This window comes from Blennius ocellaris (genome assembly GCF_963422515.1).
Source record: "Blennius ocellaris genome assembly, chromosome: 19".
In the NCBI taxonomy this organism is placed as follows: domain Eukaryota; kingdom Metazoa; phylum Chordata; class Actinopteri; order Blenniiformes; family Blenniidae; genus Blennius; species Blennius ocellaris.
This window is the reverse complement of record NC_137668.1, coordinates 21,306,149-21,324,026: the sequence shown is the minus strand read 5'-3', so window position 1 is coordinate 21,324,026 and position 17,878 is coordinate 21,306,149. Positions and strand designations below refer to the sequence as shown.

The window sequence follows — 17,878 nt, the reverse complement described above, 5'->3', positions numbered from 1 at the left end:
CTTTTCAACTTCCTTTTGGAGGTATTGTGTGTGGAGCAAGCTGTTAAAGGATTTCTCTCTGGGCTTGATAAAGTATTTCTATTCTATTCTATTCTATTCTATTCTATTCTATTCTATTCTATTCTATTCTATTCTATAAAATCTTAATTTGAATGAGATCGAATCCCCTCAAAATCTGTCTGGCTTACTGGAGGTAGCAACAACAACAACAACAACAACAACAATAATAATAATAATAATAGTAGTCTAGTTTAAAAAAAACTTTAACGGGGATTTCAACACATCATCCGGTATAAACCTTTCAAAATAATCAACTTGTGCTCAAAATGTCAGCTAATATAGCACCGTAACATATGTTCTTAAGCAAATGTACGTACCTAATGAATAAAAAGAAACACATATGTATTTCCTGGATGAACAACTGAGCCAGATATAAATCATTTTCAGCACCATGAAATCAGTTTTATTTTTTAACGAAGAACTCGCACTTCCGGTCAATAACCTTAGCTTTATGCAGCATCTCGAGCTAAACAAACATGGCTGTGCTGCTTTATCACACTACGGATCCCTATGATACGTAGACACACCGAAAAGAGCAATATGCGTCGAATAATAGGAGACAAACCGTGTATTATATGCTGTTGTGGCTGGAGAGACGCTATTTCTTGTACTTAGTTAGGTCAGTGTCGCCTTTTGTCGCCGTGTTTACATGCAGCTAACTCTCCAGTTGGCTAAAGCGAGCTAGCAAGATGGACCTTGGAACAATGCTGTACAACAATTTAAAAGATGTTACATGGAGTACGACGTCCTTACCGCTAGATCAACTCGTCAGCGCTTACAAGTTGCCTCAGATTGTCAAGCTGGACAACGGTGAGTGAATTTTCTGATTTGAGACAAGTTTTAAAGTTCACAGCTTAGCGTCTGCTAGCTGCTAGTTAGCAGCAGAGATGAACTGAACTGACAAAATCTTGGTTTTGATCAGTGTGATTCATAATTTCTAAACAAAGTCGATGCTGACACATTAGAATATGTATGTTATCAGTAAAAAAGAAAAGAGTTAATTAAAGTCCTTCTATCTTTTGCCAAGGTCTCCTTAAACAAGGTTGCACAAGTTGTTGATTTAATCTGTTTTCCATGTAAAGTGTGTCCACAAAATAATACAAATAAAAAAACGTCTTATTTGAGTAGCCCAATAGTATTTATGCGTATTAAACTGTTATTAAACCAGTGGACTGATGTAATAATAAGTAATAACTCAATGTAATAATGTTTGTTGTTAATAATGGTTTTTTTTTCCGTAATGTTTTGCAATAATGTAAAAGTGGAACAACTAAAGGCAGAAATACACGTTGATCAAGAGGAAGTGCAACTTAATTGTTCTAATCTGAATTAAAGAAAGTTCCTTGTCCTGTCTTGGGGCATGTTATACAATACAGTCCAAAACAGCACTGACAGCTGTGTTTTGAACATGTGCATCAGCTAGTTTATTTTTGCCTACACTTGTCTTGAAATTGGCATGCTGATTGTAATTGTACCCAATGAGAAGTCTACATTGATTGTAATTCAGCACTCTCGATTTCCACCCATCAGTGTTTAGCTTCTTATACAGAGCACAGTTAATGTACAGTGGTAAAGCCAGCTTCTTTAGAGAGGTATGAATTAGGGCATTAGTCATTGTCCATGGAGGATAGTGACTGTAAAGTACTCCGTAATTCAATGCTCTAGCTTTTGTTGTTTGGAATAATAATGAAAAAAGTAACTGTGGTCTTTCTCATAAAGCTGTTTTTTCCTCTATGTTGAAGTACTGACCTTCACTCATCACATGGCAGTTTTATGATTTGATATTGGTTGTATTTTTTTCCCCCCAACACCCTCCTTATGTAATATGTTTCTGTTTGGCATTTGTAAAATAATAAATGTCGCAATGCTTTTTCCCCCCCTGCAGGTCAGTTAGTTGAAGGGCTCAGAGACAATGACTACCTCTTGATTCATTCCTGCCGTCAGTGGACGACCATTACTGCCCATAGTCTAGAGGAGGGACACTATGTCATTGGACCTAAAATAGAGATCCCAGTTCACTACGAAGGTGAGATATTGTCACATAAATACCATTGGTATTGTATTAATAATAGGATCATTGGTAGTGCATCAATTTTGTTTTTAAACTGATAATCCATTTATAGATTCTGAAATATCAAATGGACCCTAGTAATTTTTGGGGTAATATTAGGTCATTTATAAACCTGGATGTATTCTTCATCTCATACTTTAGGCCAGTTTAAGCTTCTGGAGCAGGACAGAGATGTCAAGGAGCCGGTGCAGTACTTCAACAGTGTGGAGGAGGTGGCGAAAGCATTCCCAGAGAGGGTATATGTCATGGAAGAAATCACCTTCAATGTCAAGGTACATTTTTCATATTTGTGGCTTTGATCAGAACAATCTAGCTCCTCTTTCAATTGTTATCAAGATCATGTTAAAGGTGCTGCTACAACTCTTGACATCCACAGATTTAGATTCACCACAGTTGTGTCAGATGTAACTGATGTAGCAGTTCTTGGCAAAAGAAAGCAAGACATAATACACATCTTTATCATCTTCAATGCTTAAGACAAATGTATGTTTTCCACAGATGGCATCAGGGGAATGCAATGAAGACACAGAAGTTTACAACATCACACTCAGTACCGGTGATGAGCTGACGCTCATGGGCCAGGCGGAGATCCTCTATGCCAAGAGTTCCAAGGAGAAGTCGAGATTCAACACCATTTTCAAGAAGATCGGGAAACTGAACTCCATCAGTAAGATCGGCCGAAGTAAGATGCCCTGTTTGATTTGCATGAACCATCGCACCAATGAGAGCATCAGCCTGCCCTTCCAGTGCAAAGGCAGGTTCAGCACCTGCAGTCCGCTGGAGCTTCAGATGCAGGACGGAGAGCACACCATTCGAAACATCGTGGAGAAAACTCGCCTCCCCGTCAATGTCACCGTGCCCAGTGGTCCGCCGCGCAACCAGCACGACCTCCACCTGATCCGAGAAGGACATCGCTACAAACTGGTCAACATCCAGACCAAGACGGTGGTCGTGTGCTGCGTTCTGCGAAGCAACAAAATTATCCCCATCCATTTCCCTTTCCATTTGGCCATGCCCAGATTCATTGTTCCGGAGGAGCTGCTGCAAGGAGAGTTGTGGCTCGAGACTATGGTACATCGGTGGTTTTCCTACTGCCAGGAGCAGTTCGACATAGACGACTACTCGCGTGCCGTCCGGGACGTGCGTACCGACTGGAACGACGACGGCAAAAGTCCCAAGAAAAACAGCGGGAATGGCAACTGCAGCGGGAGCAGCGGCAGCAGCAACAACTCCAACGGGTGTCCCAATCACATGCAGATTCCAAGCTCCCTAACCTATGCTCGAGATGAACTCACCCAGTCCTTCCACCGGCTGTCCGTGTGCGTGTATGGCAGCAACCTGCACGGCAACAGCGAGGTGAACTTGCAGGGCTGCATGACGCTTTGCGGGGACTGGACACTTCTGCCCTCTGACAGCAATCCCTCAGACTCTGGAGAGAGCGAACACTTCTTCCCCGACTTCTTCGATAGCACAAGCCAACAGCCGACACTGACCAAGCTGGATGTTCCATACGAGGAGTTGTGGTTGGATCATCTGAGTAGTCAGACACCGAAAGCGTCGTCGAGCGAGGCGCTCCGAGGCGTCAACAACGGGAGTGCAACAACAGTGGCTCTCTCGTACCCGGTCACCTGTCCTCTTGGTTCCATAACCAGTTCAGATGTGCCTCTTACTCCGCCACCAGTCCCACCGAAGTCCGAAGCTGTAAGTACAATCTGTTTACGGTGCAGTTACACTTTATAAATGAAGAATCAGAGAAGAAGTTGTTATGATGGACTTTCTATCAGACATGCGGCAAGCTTTTCTCCACACAAGTGTGCAGCTGTTTCCTCTCGTTCCACTTCATTGCAAAATTGAGAAAGCTTCTAAAATGATGCTTTTGTTCATCGTCTCAGCCTCGATTTAAATAAAAACTTTTTTTTAAACACCTTAATGCATTTTTGCTAATTGTCAATGCATTTTTAGTGAACGTATTATTGCTAACAATTAGGCTATTTTTCTGTGGTTTTATTCCAGTGAGTGACTCTGAGCTTCGATAGGAAAAGGCTTCAGTGTAAAGCAGCAGCAGAATGTTTTGTTACTTTACTTTGACTCGGGGGAAAGAATTATTACAGATTAACATCAATACTGTGCAGAACTGAGCTCAATGTAAATAGAATTACCCATTCATAAACGGTGCCATTTCATTAGGCATTTTATTTAAAAAAAAAGAAAGAAAGAAAAGCGTTGCTGGCCGATTCTGAAATCCTTCATTTCATGATAGGTGAAGGAGGAATGTCGACTTTTGAACGCTCCTCCAATCCCTCCTCGAAGTCTGAAACAGATGCCATCAGTTCCCATCCTGTCGAAGCCGCGGCAGCAAGACACTCGCTCTCCAAGTCCAACGCTCTCCTATTATTCTTCAGGGCTCCACAACATGTAAGAATCCAAACCATAATGTCTTTTCATCCTGTACTGTTTGCTAAACGTTTAACTCTCAGTATAAGTACGTGAGGTTTTGCCGTTATGCTACAACTTCACTCTGCTTTTCCTTTAGTAGTGGAGCGTGTGAACAAGAAGGCGCCGACCCACAAGAACAAAGCCACGTGTGCTACCCGTGTAACTGGGGGAAGTCGAACAGCGTGGAACCCAAAGCCACGTCTCCAGTGGGCAGCCTGCCGTCGGAGGGCGTGTCGTCCAGGTTATCCTGGCCAAATAACTTCAGTGGAGGGGAGTCGCGCTGCACGGAGGAGTTCCTCCCGTCCAGCTGTCGCAGTTATTACAGTTACCCCAGGAAGAGGTCCCCAACCGCCCCCAGAACCTGCACATCCAGCCTCGTGGACTTTGACGGCCGAGAGCGCGCGACCAGCAGCAAAGACTTCAGCCTCCAGAAAGCGTCTCTGAACCAGTTCTGCACCAAATCCTGCAGCTACAATTCGGAAATGTACAGAGACGAGCCGATCGAGAAATCCAACACAAAGCAGAGTCTGTCCTGCCCCATCCTGCCGCCCAGAACGCCAAAATCAAACGCCCTGAAGAAGTGCACAGATTTAGTGTTGGGGTCGCTGGACTGCGGCGCGAAGCGGGAAGCGACGAGTCCCTCGCCCGCGCAACACGAGCAGGGCACGGCGGAGATATTTTCCACGTGCGACGCGCCAACTCCGAACTGCCCGCCGCCGTCGACGCCCGACGCGCAGTGGCAGCCGCCGTCCAGCTTGGCCGGCCTCTCCATCGAGGAGGTGTCCAGATCGCTCAAGTTTATCGGGCTGCCCGACGACATCGTCTCCCTTTTCGGGTCGGAGAAGATCGACGGGAATCTCCTCCTGCAGCTCACCGAGGAGATCCTCTCGGAAGACTTCAAGCTTAGCAAACTCCAGGTGAAGAAACTCATGCAATTCATAAACGGGTGGAGACCCAAAATTTAACACTAAAGACAAAAATCATGCCTTCAGTATATATGCTATGCACATCAAGCCACAAAGAGTTTCTTTTTTTTAAATGTAAGATATGAACTTATTTGCTTGTTTCGACATTGTGGAGAAGATATTTGGGTGATACTTCCCAGCCCGCGCAGAGACCATTCGGCACTTTCATGGAAATATTTACTACGTAGTACTTTTACAACCTCCTGGTGTTCATGCTTTTACACAAACTCTTAACAGAACAAATTTATAGGCTCCTACCACTTCATAATGTGGAGACTCAACAGTGATGGCACTTAAAATAAAATATCACCAGATATTTAAAAGAGCACAAATAGGAAGATAATCTGGTTTCAGTATTTGCAATATATTTCACTTAATGAAAATAACATGGCATTTATGGGATTTTTAAAAATGTGCTACTCTATTTTTTTTTTTTTTGTCTTTTGTTTTTCAAACAAAATAAATCACCAATTATTAAAGGGAAAACAAGCTCCTTCCCAACAGGTGTAAAGCGAAACCACTGCATCCCACCGAAAATGATAATATTACCGAAGAAGTGTATTAGATTCACTTCTGATTTAAGTGAAGTTTCCTCTTCAGAATGGAAACAGAGGCTTTTCCTAATTGGCTCACATGGTTACAGACTGACGAATTTAGATTTCAGGGTTAGCAGGCATGTCGTCAAAGATTTGGTTTAAGGTGTGTCGTCATCCGGGCCTGCGTCTTTAAGAGGTTGCATTTGAAAGCCGATGAAGTCACTCATGGCGTGACAAGGTTGAATGGATTCTTTAAAACGTTTCCTTTGTTTCCACGACTACGAAAGATCATACGAATCACAACTTTAAACTACAACGCACCAGTTTGCAGGATCTCTGCTATTTTCCTACCGTATGTACACCTGAAGGAAAAAAAAGGTCATCCAAAGGAGAGAAAGACACTACAGGTTGGCCTTCAATCAAATCAGATTACAAACGCATTCAATTTAAAATTCTGTATATTGTTACTGGACCGACCTGATGCTTTTGCGAAGAGGCAACTGAACCTGAGAGGATATAGTCTCTGAATTGAAACGGAGCTTTATTTTAAAAACAATCTATCAAACCATTTAATAAAAATGTAAAAAAATCAGAACACCCCCCCCCAAAAAAAACAAATCAAATTTTTGCAAACTTGTCTCATACATTTCCTGATTCTTTCAAATGAACGTCAGCCTATTTTGATTTTATTAATAAAAATCCTGTGAAGCAGTATGCCTGGTCGAACTGACGCCAGATTTAGGATTGTGTGGTATTATAATGCTCTTTACAATGAACCGAATTGGCAGGCTGGGGAGCAGTGGCATTAGAAAATATGGATTGATCTTCCAGGTTTAATCGAAACACGACTGCAGCGACCTGTAAATCAGCTTTTCCCGGAGTTGGATATGAGGTGAAAATGTTCGATAGCCAACAGAAATGACCTTCTTGGGACGATCGTCCTCTTCGAGGAACTATGCGACAAACGCGACGCCAAATCAGATTTGCCTCAAACTTCTTATGCAAAGTCACGTATCTGTCTGATGCCTAAAAAAATAATAACGCTAGAGGAATAACAAAATTCTACCTGTACATCAAGACTTAACAAAGGGAGGCGACGGAGCAGAAACGTTCTACATGAAATGAAATACAAAATATGCATCATGCACTTTGGTAGATTTCAGATAATTGCAGTAGAGGTCATAAAAAAAAAGAAAAAAAAAAAAAAAAAACAAGACATGAAGAGGAGTGTCTCCAGAGAGAAAATGCACTACATGTTTTATCAACATTGCAATGGTACTTTTCCCTTCATCGTATGTATTGTAAAGTGTCGTTTATTGCAGGACACAAATAATAGTTTTTCTACGCCTTAACCCAGAGACCTTAAGATATTTAATGTTTCACTCGGGCGCCGCTTCTCATTGTTGCCAGTGTCTTGTCGTTGAAATCCTATTGAACTGTGGGAGTCGTTTTTATCCCCCCCCCCCCCCCCCCCCCCCCCCATGTGAGCGCAAACTGAAACATTTGTTTGTTTTGGCAGGAAAATAATTGTTTTTTTCTACATTCAGAGCGAGTGCAGCCGATAAATGGGAGAATCTTTTAAATTGTGATACAAGAATTGAAATGAGTTTTTATTAACAAAGACATTTCGCCAGAGGGTTTCCTTCAGACGTGCGATTTGAATTATATATATATATATATATATATATATATAGATATAGTTCTTAATGTTTTTATTTACACTCGGTGCAATAATGGCTCTGACTTGCAATGCTGTGGCTTCTGGACTTTGGAAAAGCCGCGTGACGATTCCGAAAACGACCGCTCAACTTGAATTTCAGCGTACTTTGTACTTCGCAACTGATTCCGTGTGCCAATATTGATCCTTGTGTCACAATTTGAAGGTTTTGCCCCAAACGTGCAGCCGTCTTCTGCACTCGGTCTCTTTTATTTATGCAGTTGTTGGACTGCGATGCAAAACGTGTTCTCGGTTTGGTTGTATGAAGGTGCCTCAGCCGAAACTGACAGCTGTTTAATTTCCTTTCCCCTCCTGACACTTTCTGCAGTGGGTTGTTACATATTTTACTTGATATTTTTTTTAATTATTATTTTGTATGCAAATGTATTTTTTCTTTTTTTTTAATGAAAGTGACACTAATGTTGAGATTATTTTTTATTAAGATGAAGCTTTTGTTCAAATTTCTGTTTTGTATTGCTCTGTAAGATTGTGGGTTCGACTTGGGTTTTTATTAATCCATGCATTAAAAATAACACTTGGTCACGATGAAAAGAGAAAAACAAATGAACACTACAAGCCTCAGTCACACTACATGGACCGTGACCCCCCCCCCCCCCACACACACAAAAAAATAGAAGCTAAAACGCTACGTGTTCAGGTAATTTTTCAGGTTTTTCTCTCTCACTCTAACTTAATATCCATATTTTCTTTTTGAATCGGGGAGTGGTGTGTGTCCTTCGCAGCTGTTAATGTCTTATGCAACCTCACTGGCACTCCAAACATCCCACCAGGAGTATTATATGTACCAGAGGTTGCCACAGTGTTAATTTCTAGGGGGGGGGGAATCCAAAGGAATTCTTCCAAATCTGTCATTTTACTTGAAGAAAAAAAAAGATATGAACTGTGATCAAACACCCACCACGTCCCACTCATCCACCACCGCCAAGCAAGCAAATGCTAAAACGTGTTCAGTGTTGATGTCGGACGACAGCGTTTAACCTTTTTTTTTGCCATTTTAGTGCAAAAAGCAGTGAAATGACGCATCACACTCTTGTTTAACAGCATTACAGGAATCCTGAGTTATGAACATTTATCTTTGAATTTAACTCTTATTTCCCTTTCTAGATTGTATAATCTATTAAAAATGGATTAACTGGTGTTTGCGGGTTTCTTTTTTGTCCTTGGGAGATTTGCAGACAGTTTGACATTTCACCACTTTTACAACAGAAGCTGCATGATGAAAGAAAGTAAGTGACGAAATGAGTTTGAGCTGTTAAGAGTCGGTTTCCTGCCATGTTAGCGAAACACGCATCGGAAGATGTTGAGGAGAAAGAATGCAGAGAAGTGGGCGGGTAGCAGGGTTTTAGTACAATATAAGGAAACATGAGCATGAGAAAAACAATCAAATGTTACTGAAGTGTCACTTGAACAGGATTTACAATTTATTTCCTAAACGTTACTAGGCCCCCCAGGGTGTCTAGAAATGGCCCTGGATAGAACTATTTGTGAGCACTAAAATTCACATGAAAACAAATTGACACAAGTGAAAACAACTGCTGCATGATTTTGGAAATCCCTCAGTGTTCTTTAATAACAGAAATGTGAACTTTAATACACGGTGCACAGCATAAATTGAAATTCAGCCAAACCAAATCCTCTAAAAGTGAAATTTTCTTTAGTGCAAAAAGGTTTTATTTCTTCTTTTCAAATGACACGACGACTTTCCTAACACAGGAAGTATAAATGTTTTCAAACCAATACAAAAAAAAGGAGCATTTTTGACTTATTTTAATTTCACGGAACAACACAAACACGCTCTCGTTCTGCACATTCCATCACAATCTAGACTTCACCGTGCCAGTGAAGCCTTCGTTTCCCAAATACTTTCCGAATGACGCCGGAGAAACAGCTCCAGAATCCCAGTAATCAGATCCACGGCTCCCAGCCCACCCACACTCTGCCCAGCACATTGGGGTCCATGGCTTGGTCCAGCAGGCAGTCCACCTGCTTCTCCACTGACAGGCCCGCAGCTGGAAGCTTAGCGCGGATGTTGTGCTCGTCGGTTCCCAGAGCCACGGATTGCATCCCGGCGAAAGCGCCGTCCTTCTCAAAACCCAACTTCAGCTCCTCACTGACAAAATAATAATAAGAATTACAACAAATCACCTTTTGTGACATTATTTTTGGACACAAATGGTATTATTTGACAGCATTAAAAAGCCTCTGGTGGAGAATTTAGATTAACTGAAGGGGATGTTTAATCAATTACATAAAGACAAAATGGTAAGTAAAAACTACTATAAAGAAAAAACAAGAATAAAGAAGAGTAAAGGACATACCTGGTTATAGTGGCTGGATTTGCTCCCTCAAGTTTTCTTCTGGCAAAGTCGACCTTCTGTCGGGGATACCAGTTGATTTCTTTGGTGTTCACGCTCTCAGTCCACGTGCCTCCTTTCTTCAGCTGTTTCACCTCAAAGTTCTGTGTGATAACAAATATTAATAACTTAATAACTTATACACTCATAACAAGGAGCCTAAAAAGATTTTTAACATTACAATTGTAATATTTTAAACAGTAACCTCCCCTAAAGAAAAAAATGTTAAAACATCCTTTGAAATATAAGACACCGATACTGTACTGTAGATTTTTTATTTTTTTTTGTGACTCATAAGATACAAAAAAAAATCTGTTTTTAGAAGTTTATAGTCATTTTCAAGACGTTTTGTGCTTTAAGCCCATGGGTCTACTCAAGTACAGGGTTAGATTAAGTAGTAACTTAATTATTGAGAGTTCGATATACACTAATGTTTCAGAATCAGTGGTTTGTATGCTTCTTCGTAAGAAAAAGGCCAAATCAGAAGTGCATCTCTCGGTAGATGTTCTTCTCTCCAGGATGTATATCGGGGATTAACATTAGGTTATAAACAGCTGATTATTCAGAATATGGTTTGGTGTGTGTGAATGCACACACACATCCCAGCAGCAGTGAGGCTACCTTCCAGTCCAGCGACGGTTCCTTGACGAACACGTCCATCGTGTTGAGCAGCAGGTCCGGCTCGGCTCTGTATGCGCGCAGCGAGTGGACCATGATGCTCTGGATCAAACCAGACTCTTTCAAAGGCTGCATCAGATTCACAAACTGCCGGGTCAGCCGGAAAGGCATGAGCTCCGGCACGGGCAGGAACTGGAAGCAAAATATAGCTTTACTGCACAGCTCCATTGAAACACCGACTTATCCTTCGTTTAGAAATCCCGACGGACAAAAAACACTTTTCCCGATTCGTCCAAACATCCCTTTTTCATGATTTACCTGTGTGGCTGAGCCGAACGCATGACCGAAGTCGATGCCAATCATGCCCCCGGTCTCCATGTTGATCATGAAGTTGGAGAGGTGGCGGTCTCCGATCCCCAGGATCCAGTGGCTGACGCACAGCAGAGCGTGAGAGCTGATGAAGTGGGAGCGCAGCGACAGGAAGGCCTCGGGACTGTTGCACATCTTCAGAAAAGCTCGCCTGGGTTATGAAAGACAAAGAAACAAACAAGCAAAAAAAAAAAAAAAAGCTTTTACTGGGAGCGCTTGACCTTGTTGAGCAGCTTTACTACGCAGGCACTATGCTTACTTCATGAGGTCAGTGGGAACATGCTGAAGCACTTTTGTAAAGGTGGCGACTGCTTCATCACGTTTTGCTCTCCTGAAAAACAACAGGACGGTCAACATGAGTGATGTACATCAGAGGGCTTCAAATGTCTGTTTTTTTTTTTTTTTTTTTTCAATATTACATGAACTCACTTGTAAGCTTCAGCATACAGTGCAATCCCGTTCATGTTCTTTGGAGCACATTTTGAAAGCCATTGATTGTAGACCTCAGCACACCTTAAAGGAAAGTCATCAGTGGCATCAGTTTATATCATGTTAAATTATAATAAAAGAAAATTATCACATCTTTAAAAATGTCTGAGGCTTAGTAATAGTCACATAAAGCTATTTGTTACAGCAAATCTGTTCTAGTTTCCTATTAAAGTGAGAAAAACCCAGATTGTCTTAAAAAAAAAAAAACAACCCTAAAACAATATTGAACATAGAAGTTATAGAAATTTGTCTTTATAGCCCAGCAAGGTGTTTTGTTGAGTCATTTAACACTGTACCGTCCGGCCTTTTGTTTCTCCTCATCAGACATGGAGTTGTACAGGAAGTCTTTCAGAGTGCAGGTACTTTCCATCCATTCAATCAGACCAATTCTGTAAAAAAAACATCGGAAGCAGTGTCTTAAAAGATTTGACTCATAAATGTTAATATTTTGCATTAAAACCGTGTAAGTACCTGGTGTTTATGGGAATGACTTGATAGGTGCGGAGTTGCATGCCTCGGTGTGTGCAGGACGTATCGTGACTCAGCACAATGTTCATGACGCTGAAAAGCTGCTCGATGCGCTGGTCCTGCCGGAGGTCCTCCCCGCCCTTCACCAGGAAGGGGTGGTCCCGCTCGTCGTCCCCCCGGATGATCAGACGCTTGGGACGACGAATTGAAGACATCACTTTCACCTGTGGGGCCAGATGTCAGACGAGGAGACTGAGCAGCATTCGCATCAGACGATAAAAAAAAAAAGATTATTCATTTGACTATTATTCACTTTTGCAAAGTCGCAGTGACGAGTTCAAAAACACGACACAACTTCACTGCAAGAGCTGCTTTAACTTCACGCTCGTATCGCCATTCGCTGTACAAGCTCACAGAACGAGCACAAAATAAACACACACCCTTTCATCAAAGCCAGTAATCTTTGCATGATACTCCGGCAATGGTTTCGATCTGCCGTCATATTGACCTGCGAACAGATTAAATATGATTATTGACATTGTTACACAGGGAAAACACACTCAAATCCCCCACATAACGGCTGCGTCCTGACCTGGAACCTCCAGCTCATTGCTGAATGCGTCGGCTTTAAATGCGCTCAGCCAAGGCGAGTACTCCTTCAGGTTCCCTGGTTCCTTCTGAAATCCCCTCATGGACGCAGCCAGTTCGTCCACCTTCTTTATAAAGCTTTTGTCTTTCCTCTTCTCAAACAGGTTGCTGCCGTCAGATCCCAGCAGCTTCTCCACTTCTTTGGAGAATTTCTGCACAGAATAGGATAATTTGTGTTTTGAGAGCTAAAACTTTTTTTTTTTTTTTGTAAACTTTCAAGAAGATTGTTGTTGACCACCGACAACAAACACTGCTAATATCACTACAACTTAGTATAATTTGCCATTAGTCAGCTCCACTTTATCCAATTGAGGGTCACAGGGTGGTTGAATACAGGCAAAAACAGTAACACACAATCTTAGAAATGCACGACATTTAGAAGCACCACTGAGCCTCAAAGCGGTGTTTTTGGACTGTGGGAGGAAACACTGAGGTACAGGGAGGACATGCAAACTCCACACATTAAGGATTCAAGCCTGGACTTGAAGCAGCGATCGCCTCACTGTGACCCACTATATAGACCCTAATAATAAAAAAAGGTTAAGGTTATTATGGCATCATTTTACCGGTTTGGTAAACTCGAGATGAAATTGGGCAGCTTGTGACCCTCGCACTAAAAGTGTGTTCAACACCCAATGTTAGGGTAACATACAAGTTATATAACCGTAATTATTTCTGCATAATCACAAAAGCTGAAGCACAAACAAAAGTAATGACATAAATTGTTAGGCGTTTATAGTTGTGTTCTTTTCACCAGGAGAGAACACATTTTTGGCAAATAAATATTGTTAAAATGTAAATATAAAGGGAAAAAAAAAAAGTATACGAACTTGGCCAAACTTCTTGCGAAACATTCCATGACTGGCTGTCTTTTGGTTTCCCAGTGACGAGTACATCTCCACATACATGTTGCGCATTTGTTTCTTGTCAAAGCTCGGCTTCCCCAATTCATTCTTCAGGCCATCCCACCAATCCTGTGCAGGACAGAGGATAAAATTCCCTGTCAATCCAAACTTTGTCCCCGCAGGTGGCAGCTTGAGGAGGTTTTCATTGAATTTGCTCCGGTTTACCCTGAAAATCATCTCTGGATTTGTAAGCTGCTGCAGTGCTTCTACAAAGTTCTTCACAGCATTGCCCTTATCCAGCATGCTCCGGACCCTGTGACACACAAACACTAATTTCAGAAACAAGTTTATCTTTTTTTTTTTTTTTTATTCACAAATATGAAAAGTTGATTTCAACCTGTTGACAAACTCCTGCTGCTGGTGCCCCATGACCGAGTCTTCAAACTGGTAACTCTCACTGCTGATCATCAGAGCGTAAACCAGCGCCTGAGGGTAACACCGAGCTATCTGCTCGATGCAGTGCTGCACCGCCACGGCTTCCGGCTTATCCAAGAGGGCAACCATCTGACCGATCCAGCTAATCAGCATCCAGCAAGGAATGGACGCCATCTAAATACAGACGGAGCACGAATAATTCATCCCGACTCAAAGGGAGATTCTTTGACACGACTATAAAATGTTAGGTCTTTAGTCTTCTCATATTATGCACTTTGTGGGTGAACTTGCCTCCTTTGTCATGAGGTCCAGCGTCTCGGACGGGTACAGCTCGATGATTTGCAGCAGACGGGGGAATTTGAGCCGAGCCTCCTCGGAGTTCATCTTCAGAGCTTTGAGGATGCTCTCCACGACGTGAACAGGAAGGGTCAGGACGTCTGGAAACTGACTCTCTGCAAGCAAAAAAAAAAACGAACACAGGAAATTTACTTAATTCTTCACGGTGCAACAGTCAATGAGTCAGGCAACTTTTGGGAACGTTGATTTATTAGATTCACAGAGATTTTCCTCAGAACTTTCCAATTGAAGACCTTATGAAACATATTTCAATCAAAAATGTGGCAGCTGACGTGTAAATTGGAGGAAAGCATGCTTGTTTTTGGTGGTAAGTCATGGTTGGTTCTGTTACTTCACAACATCCCTGGTTTGAACCTGCAGGGTGCTGGGTTTTATTTGCATCTTCTCCATCAGACTCTGAGCTTTCCTTGGGTATTCTGGCTTCTTAAATGGTTTGCTGGATCTTAATTGGCTGTCAGTGCAAATGTTGACGCTTCAGTAGAAAATAGATGAAGTGAATGCAGAAATCTGATTCAGGGGACATCAGATATGTGAAGTAAGTTCCTGCTACAAGCAACTTCTGCTTTATTCCAAAATGGTGCATAAAACTCTCACCAGCCTCATTATGCTCCTCTTCTCGGAGGAGTTTGTCACTGAAGTTTGCCAAAGCCATGTACGTTTCTATGATGCTGCTGGCCTCCACGCAGTCCTCGGTGTAAGACTGAAGCTCCTCGTCAGCCTTTGCGGTTGCTTTGCAAAGCAACGCCATGGCTTTTAACTGCAGCCCCACTTCGACCTCCTATAGGGGAAGAACAAGAATCACTACCAACATGGGGGTCTGACATAGGGGACTCCAGAAAAGTGTAGAAGGAATGCTGTTTTTATTTATGAAGATTTATTTAAGTGTTTTGTTGCTTAAGACAGATATTTTGACAAAAAAAATTCCTTTTTGTCATAAAAGTTTGCAGCACCCATTTTTTTTCATTTGAATAAACAGCGGAAATCCTACATTTTGCAGTCAAAGCTTTGTGAATTAGTGAATACTTAGAAACAAAAAAAAAGCAAAACAGTTTTAAGTACCTTGATATTGTTGCTGGGCCAAGCAGCCCCAGAATGCTTTGCAACCTTTGCCGCTTTGTCAGCTCCGATCGTGGCCAGGATGGAGGGACTTCTGCTCACGGCTGTGGCCAAGATGTGGAAAGACGTACCCAGGAGTATGTTTTGATACCTCAGTACTTTACCTGGAGCACTCTGACAGTCGGTCTCAACTTCCTCTGCAGAGAGAACATTTGAAAACCGTTATTTGTGTTTTGAATACTCTAAATCTGTCATCAGTTGATTTCTCTTCTTACCCAGGAGCGGGACAACCTTCAGCATGTTGCCGATTTGCACCACAGGACCCTGGGTCTGGCTTCTTTTGTTGCTGTAGCGGCTGAAGCTGTGGACCCATCGCAGCATCCAGCCTTTGTTTATTTTCACTTCTTTGCGGAGTTCACTCAACAACTTTGTGGCAACAGGAAAGTTACCCTGAAAACATTTGTGGTCAGATATGAGTGTGACATCACTAGACAAATCACACACACACACAAAAACATTTCCAGATTTTGTTTCACCTGTTTACATGCGCTATCCGCCATGTGCAGCTTCATGTTGAACTTGCACTCATTTACTAGTTTGTCAACGTCAACCTCTGGGTTCTCTGAACCATCCACATCCATTGTGTCTCCTCTGAGCTTGTCTCTGATCTTGTCCAAGAAGAAACACCTGGGCAGTGCAGATCAGATTTAAAGCTTCTGGGAATTAAAAATATTTTTGTGGAGTCACTGCAGCTGCTCCACTTACCGAGACGTAACAATGTCGTCCCACACATTCATAGGGTCCACTTCTGCATCAGGGTACCGCTCTGTCCACAATCTGATGAGGTGCTTGAGGGAGCTCACAGACACTGATGATGAAAGAAATGCCACAAACGTTGGGAAATATTGTCCATACACAGTTGCATAGACATAATATTACAAGTGAAAACCACTTCTCATCCGTAAAAAGGAGAAGTTCTTTGTATATTGAAAGCTTGAGAGGTTTCACACACCATCGTCGCCTTTAATGAACCGCAGGAAGTCCTGGATCTCTGTTAATGACTGCACTGACTGCAGGATGGTCAGTCGACTCTGAGTCAGCAGTGTGTCCACACTGGAGTAACTCTGTAGCCAGCAGACAGAGGAAAAGAGGCTGTCACAGATCTCCAATGATCCTTTTCTGCATTTGCCTCAATTGCACATTGCTCTTGCATTCTTTTGCACATTAATGCCTTTCAAAACTCCATTAATAATGATCTAGATAAATGTTAAATGAAGAGGGTGAGTGAAATCCTAACAAAACACTGTTCAAGCAGACCTCCATGAAGAGCTGCACGGCGTATTTGGTGTAGTATTTGGCCCGGTCGTAGTCCTCCTGCAGGATGTAGAGTAAGCTCAGCTCCTGGCTGTATTGACTTTCCAGCAGCTTTTTGCGCTCCTCCACCATCATGGCTCTGTCGATGAAGCTGAGAAGAGCTTGCTCCCCCTCACCAAGCTGCAGCTGCTTCAACATGCTGCGAATCATGTGCTGCAGGTACATTTCCTGGCACACATGTAGGAGACTCAAGTAAGGCAAGCCATCAAACACAAATTCACATAGTTGGTATTACAAGTAGACATACATGATGTTGAAGAATGATTTCCTGTGACAATTGATTGCAAATAGTTTATGATCTAGAAACATTGCTAGGGGTTGTACATTGTTTTGAGAAAAAAGTAATTAGTGTTTTTTTTTGGTAGTATTTCTTGATGTAATCTGCAATAAACAAACTTCATTGCAGTTTAAGAGAAACAACCAGACTTCATTAGCCTAGCCCATGTCGCTTACAAGAAATGTATATTGATCATTATGACTCTACAATCTCAATTTCATCCATGTGTTTTGCATCTATGAATGACAACGGTATTTATCTGCCAAATTGTGTGAAGCTGACTTTTTCATCAAATTCAGGTGAAAGTCTGCCAACTGGTAAGCAACCAATTTCCCCAGATATGTGAAAAGATCATAACATTAATCCCATGATAAGTAACTCTGAAGAGGAGACAGTTGAGGCATAAATAATGTTTCTTTTGAAAACTAAGAAAAACGTGAGTTGTGTGACTTTCTCCTCCGTTACCTGGTACACAGGATTTGACCACATATTATCCAGGTCGGGTGGTGAGTTTTCATCGATGTTTAAGAGGGCACAGTACTGGAGGGACTTCCACTCGGTTAGATGGTCGTAGGCCTCCAGAGCAGCTCGATCCCAAAAGTCTTTCTCAGATTCCGTAGGCTCACCGTCACTCCAGCTTTCAGTGTTTAGAGCCTGTCAGAATGAAGGACAATCAGTCCCAAACGCTGCTACTGAAGCATGATGCTCATTTCATTTACTGCCATTTTATGAAACTCAATTTCTTCTCAGGTATCTGTAATGGCAGTGATCCACAACGTCAT

At 42.1% G+C, this 17,878-nt stretch overlaps 2 protein-coding genes across 2 annotated transcripts in view; one reads left to right on the top strand and one right to left on the bottom strand.

The window, feature by feature from the left end:
• Positions 1–743: 743 nt before the first annotated feature.
• On the top strand, positions 744–8,897 carry garem (GRB2 associated, regulator of MAPK1). The gene is made up of 6 exons (XM_080514624.1): positions 744–870; positions 1,946–2,086; positions 2,273–2,403; positions 2,630–3,832; positions 4,392–4,546; positions 4,665–8,897. Exons 1-6 carry the CDS (start codon positions 750–752, stop codon positions 5,530–5,532), a joined length of 2,619 nt encoding a protein of 872 aa, XP_080370750.1. The 5' UTR covers positions 744–749; the 3' UTR covers positions 5,533–8,897.
• Positions 8,898–9,358: 461 nt separating this feature from the next.
• prkdc (protein kinase, DNA-activated, catalytic subunit) overlaps positions 9,359–17,878 on the bottom strand; it is a 32,307-nt gene continuing 23,787 nt past the window's right edge. The window contains exons 65-86 of the mRNA XM_080514665.1: positions 17,562–17,750; positions 16,763–16,987; positions 16,458–16,569; positions 16,211–16,313; positions 15,982–16,132; positions 15,721–15,895; positions 15,449–15,642; positions 14,984–15,167; positions 14,324–14,484; positions 13,995–14,206; positions 13,823–13,910; positions 13,583–13,726; positions 12,697–12,904; positions 12,545–12,612; positions 12,108–12,328; positions 11,933–12,025; positions 11,577–11,660; positions 11,407–11,478; positions 11,097–11,298; positions 10,782–10,970; positions 10,125–10,264; positions 9,359–9,916 (exon numbers count right to left, since the gene is read on the bottom strand). Coding sequence (XP_080370791.1) covers positions 9,712–9,916; positions 10,125–10,264; positions 10,782–10,970; positions 11,097–11,298; positions 11,407–11,478; positions 11,577–11,660; positions 11,933–12,025; positions 12,108–12,328; positions 12,545–12,612; positions 12,697–12,904; positions 13,583–13,726; positions 13,823–13,910; positions 13,995–14,206; positions 14,324–14,484; positions 14,984–15,167; positions 15,449–15,642; positions 15,721–15,895; positions 15,982–16,132; positions 16,211–16,313; positions 16,458–16,569; positions 16,763–16,987; positions 17,562–17,750 — 3,420 coding nt within the window. The 3' untranslated portion in view covers positions 9,359–9,711. The remainder of the gene's footprint in view (positions 9,917–10,124; positions 10,265–10,781; positions 10,971–11,096; positions 11,299–11,406; positions 11,479–11,576; positions 11,661–11,932; positions 12,026–12,107; positions 12,329–12,544; positions 12,613–12,696; positions 12,905–13,582; positions 13,727–13,822; positions 13,911–13,994; positions 14,207–14,323; positions 14,485–14,983; positions 15,168–15,448; positions 15,643–15,720; positions 15,896–15,981; positions 16,133–16,210; positions 16,314–16,457; positions 16,570–16,762; positions 16,988–17,561; positions 17,751–17,878) is intronic.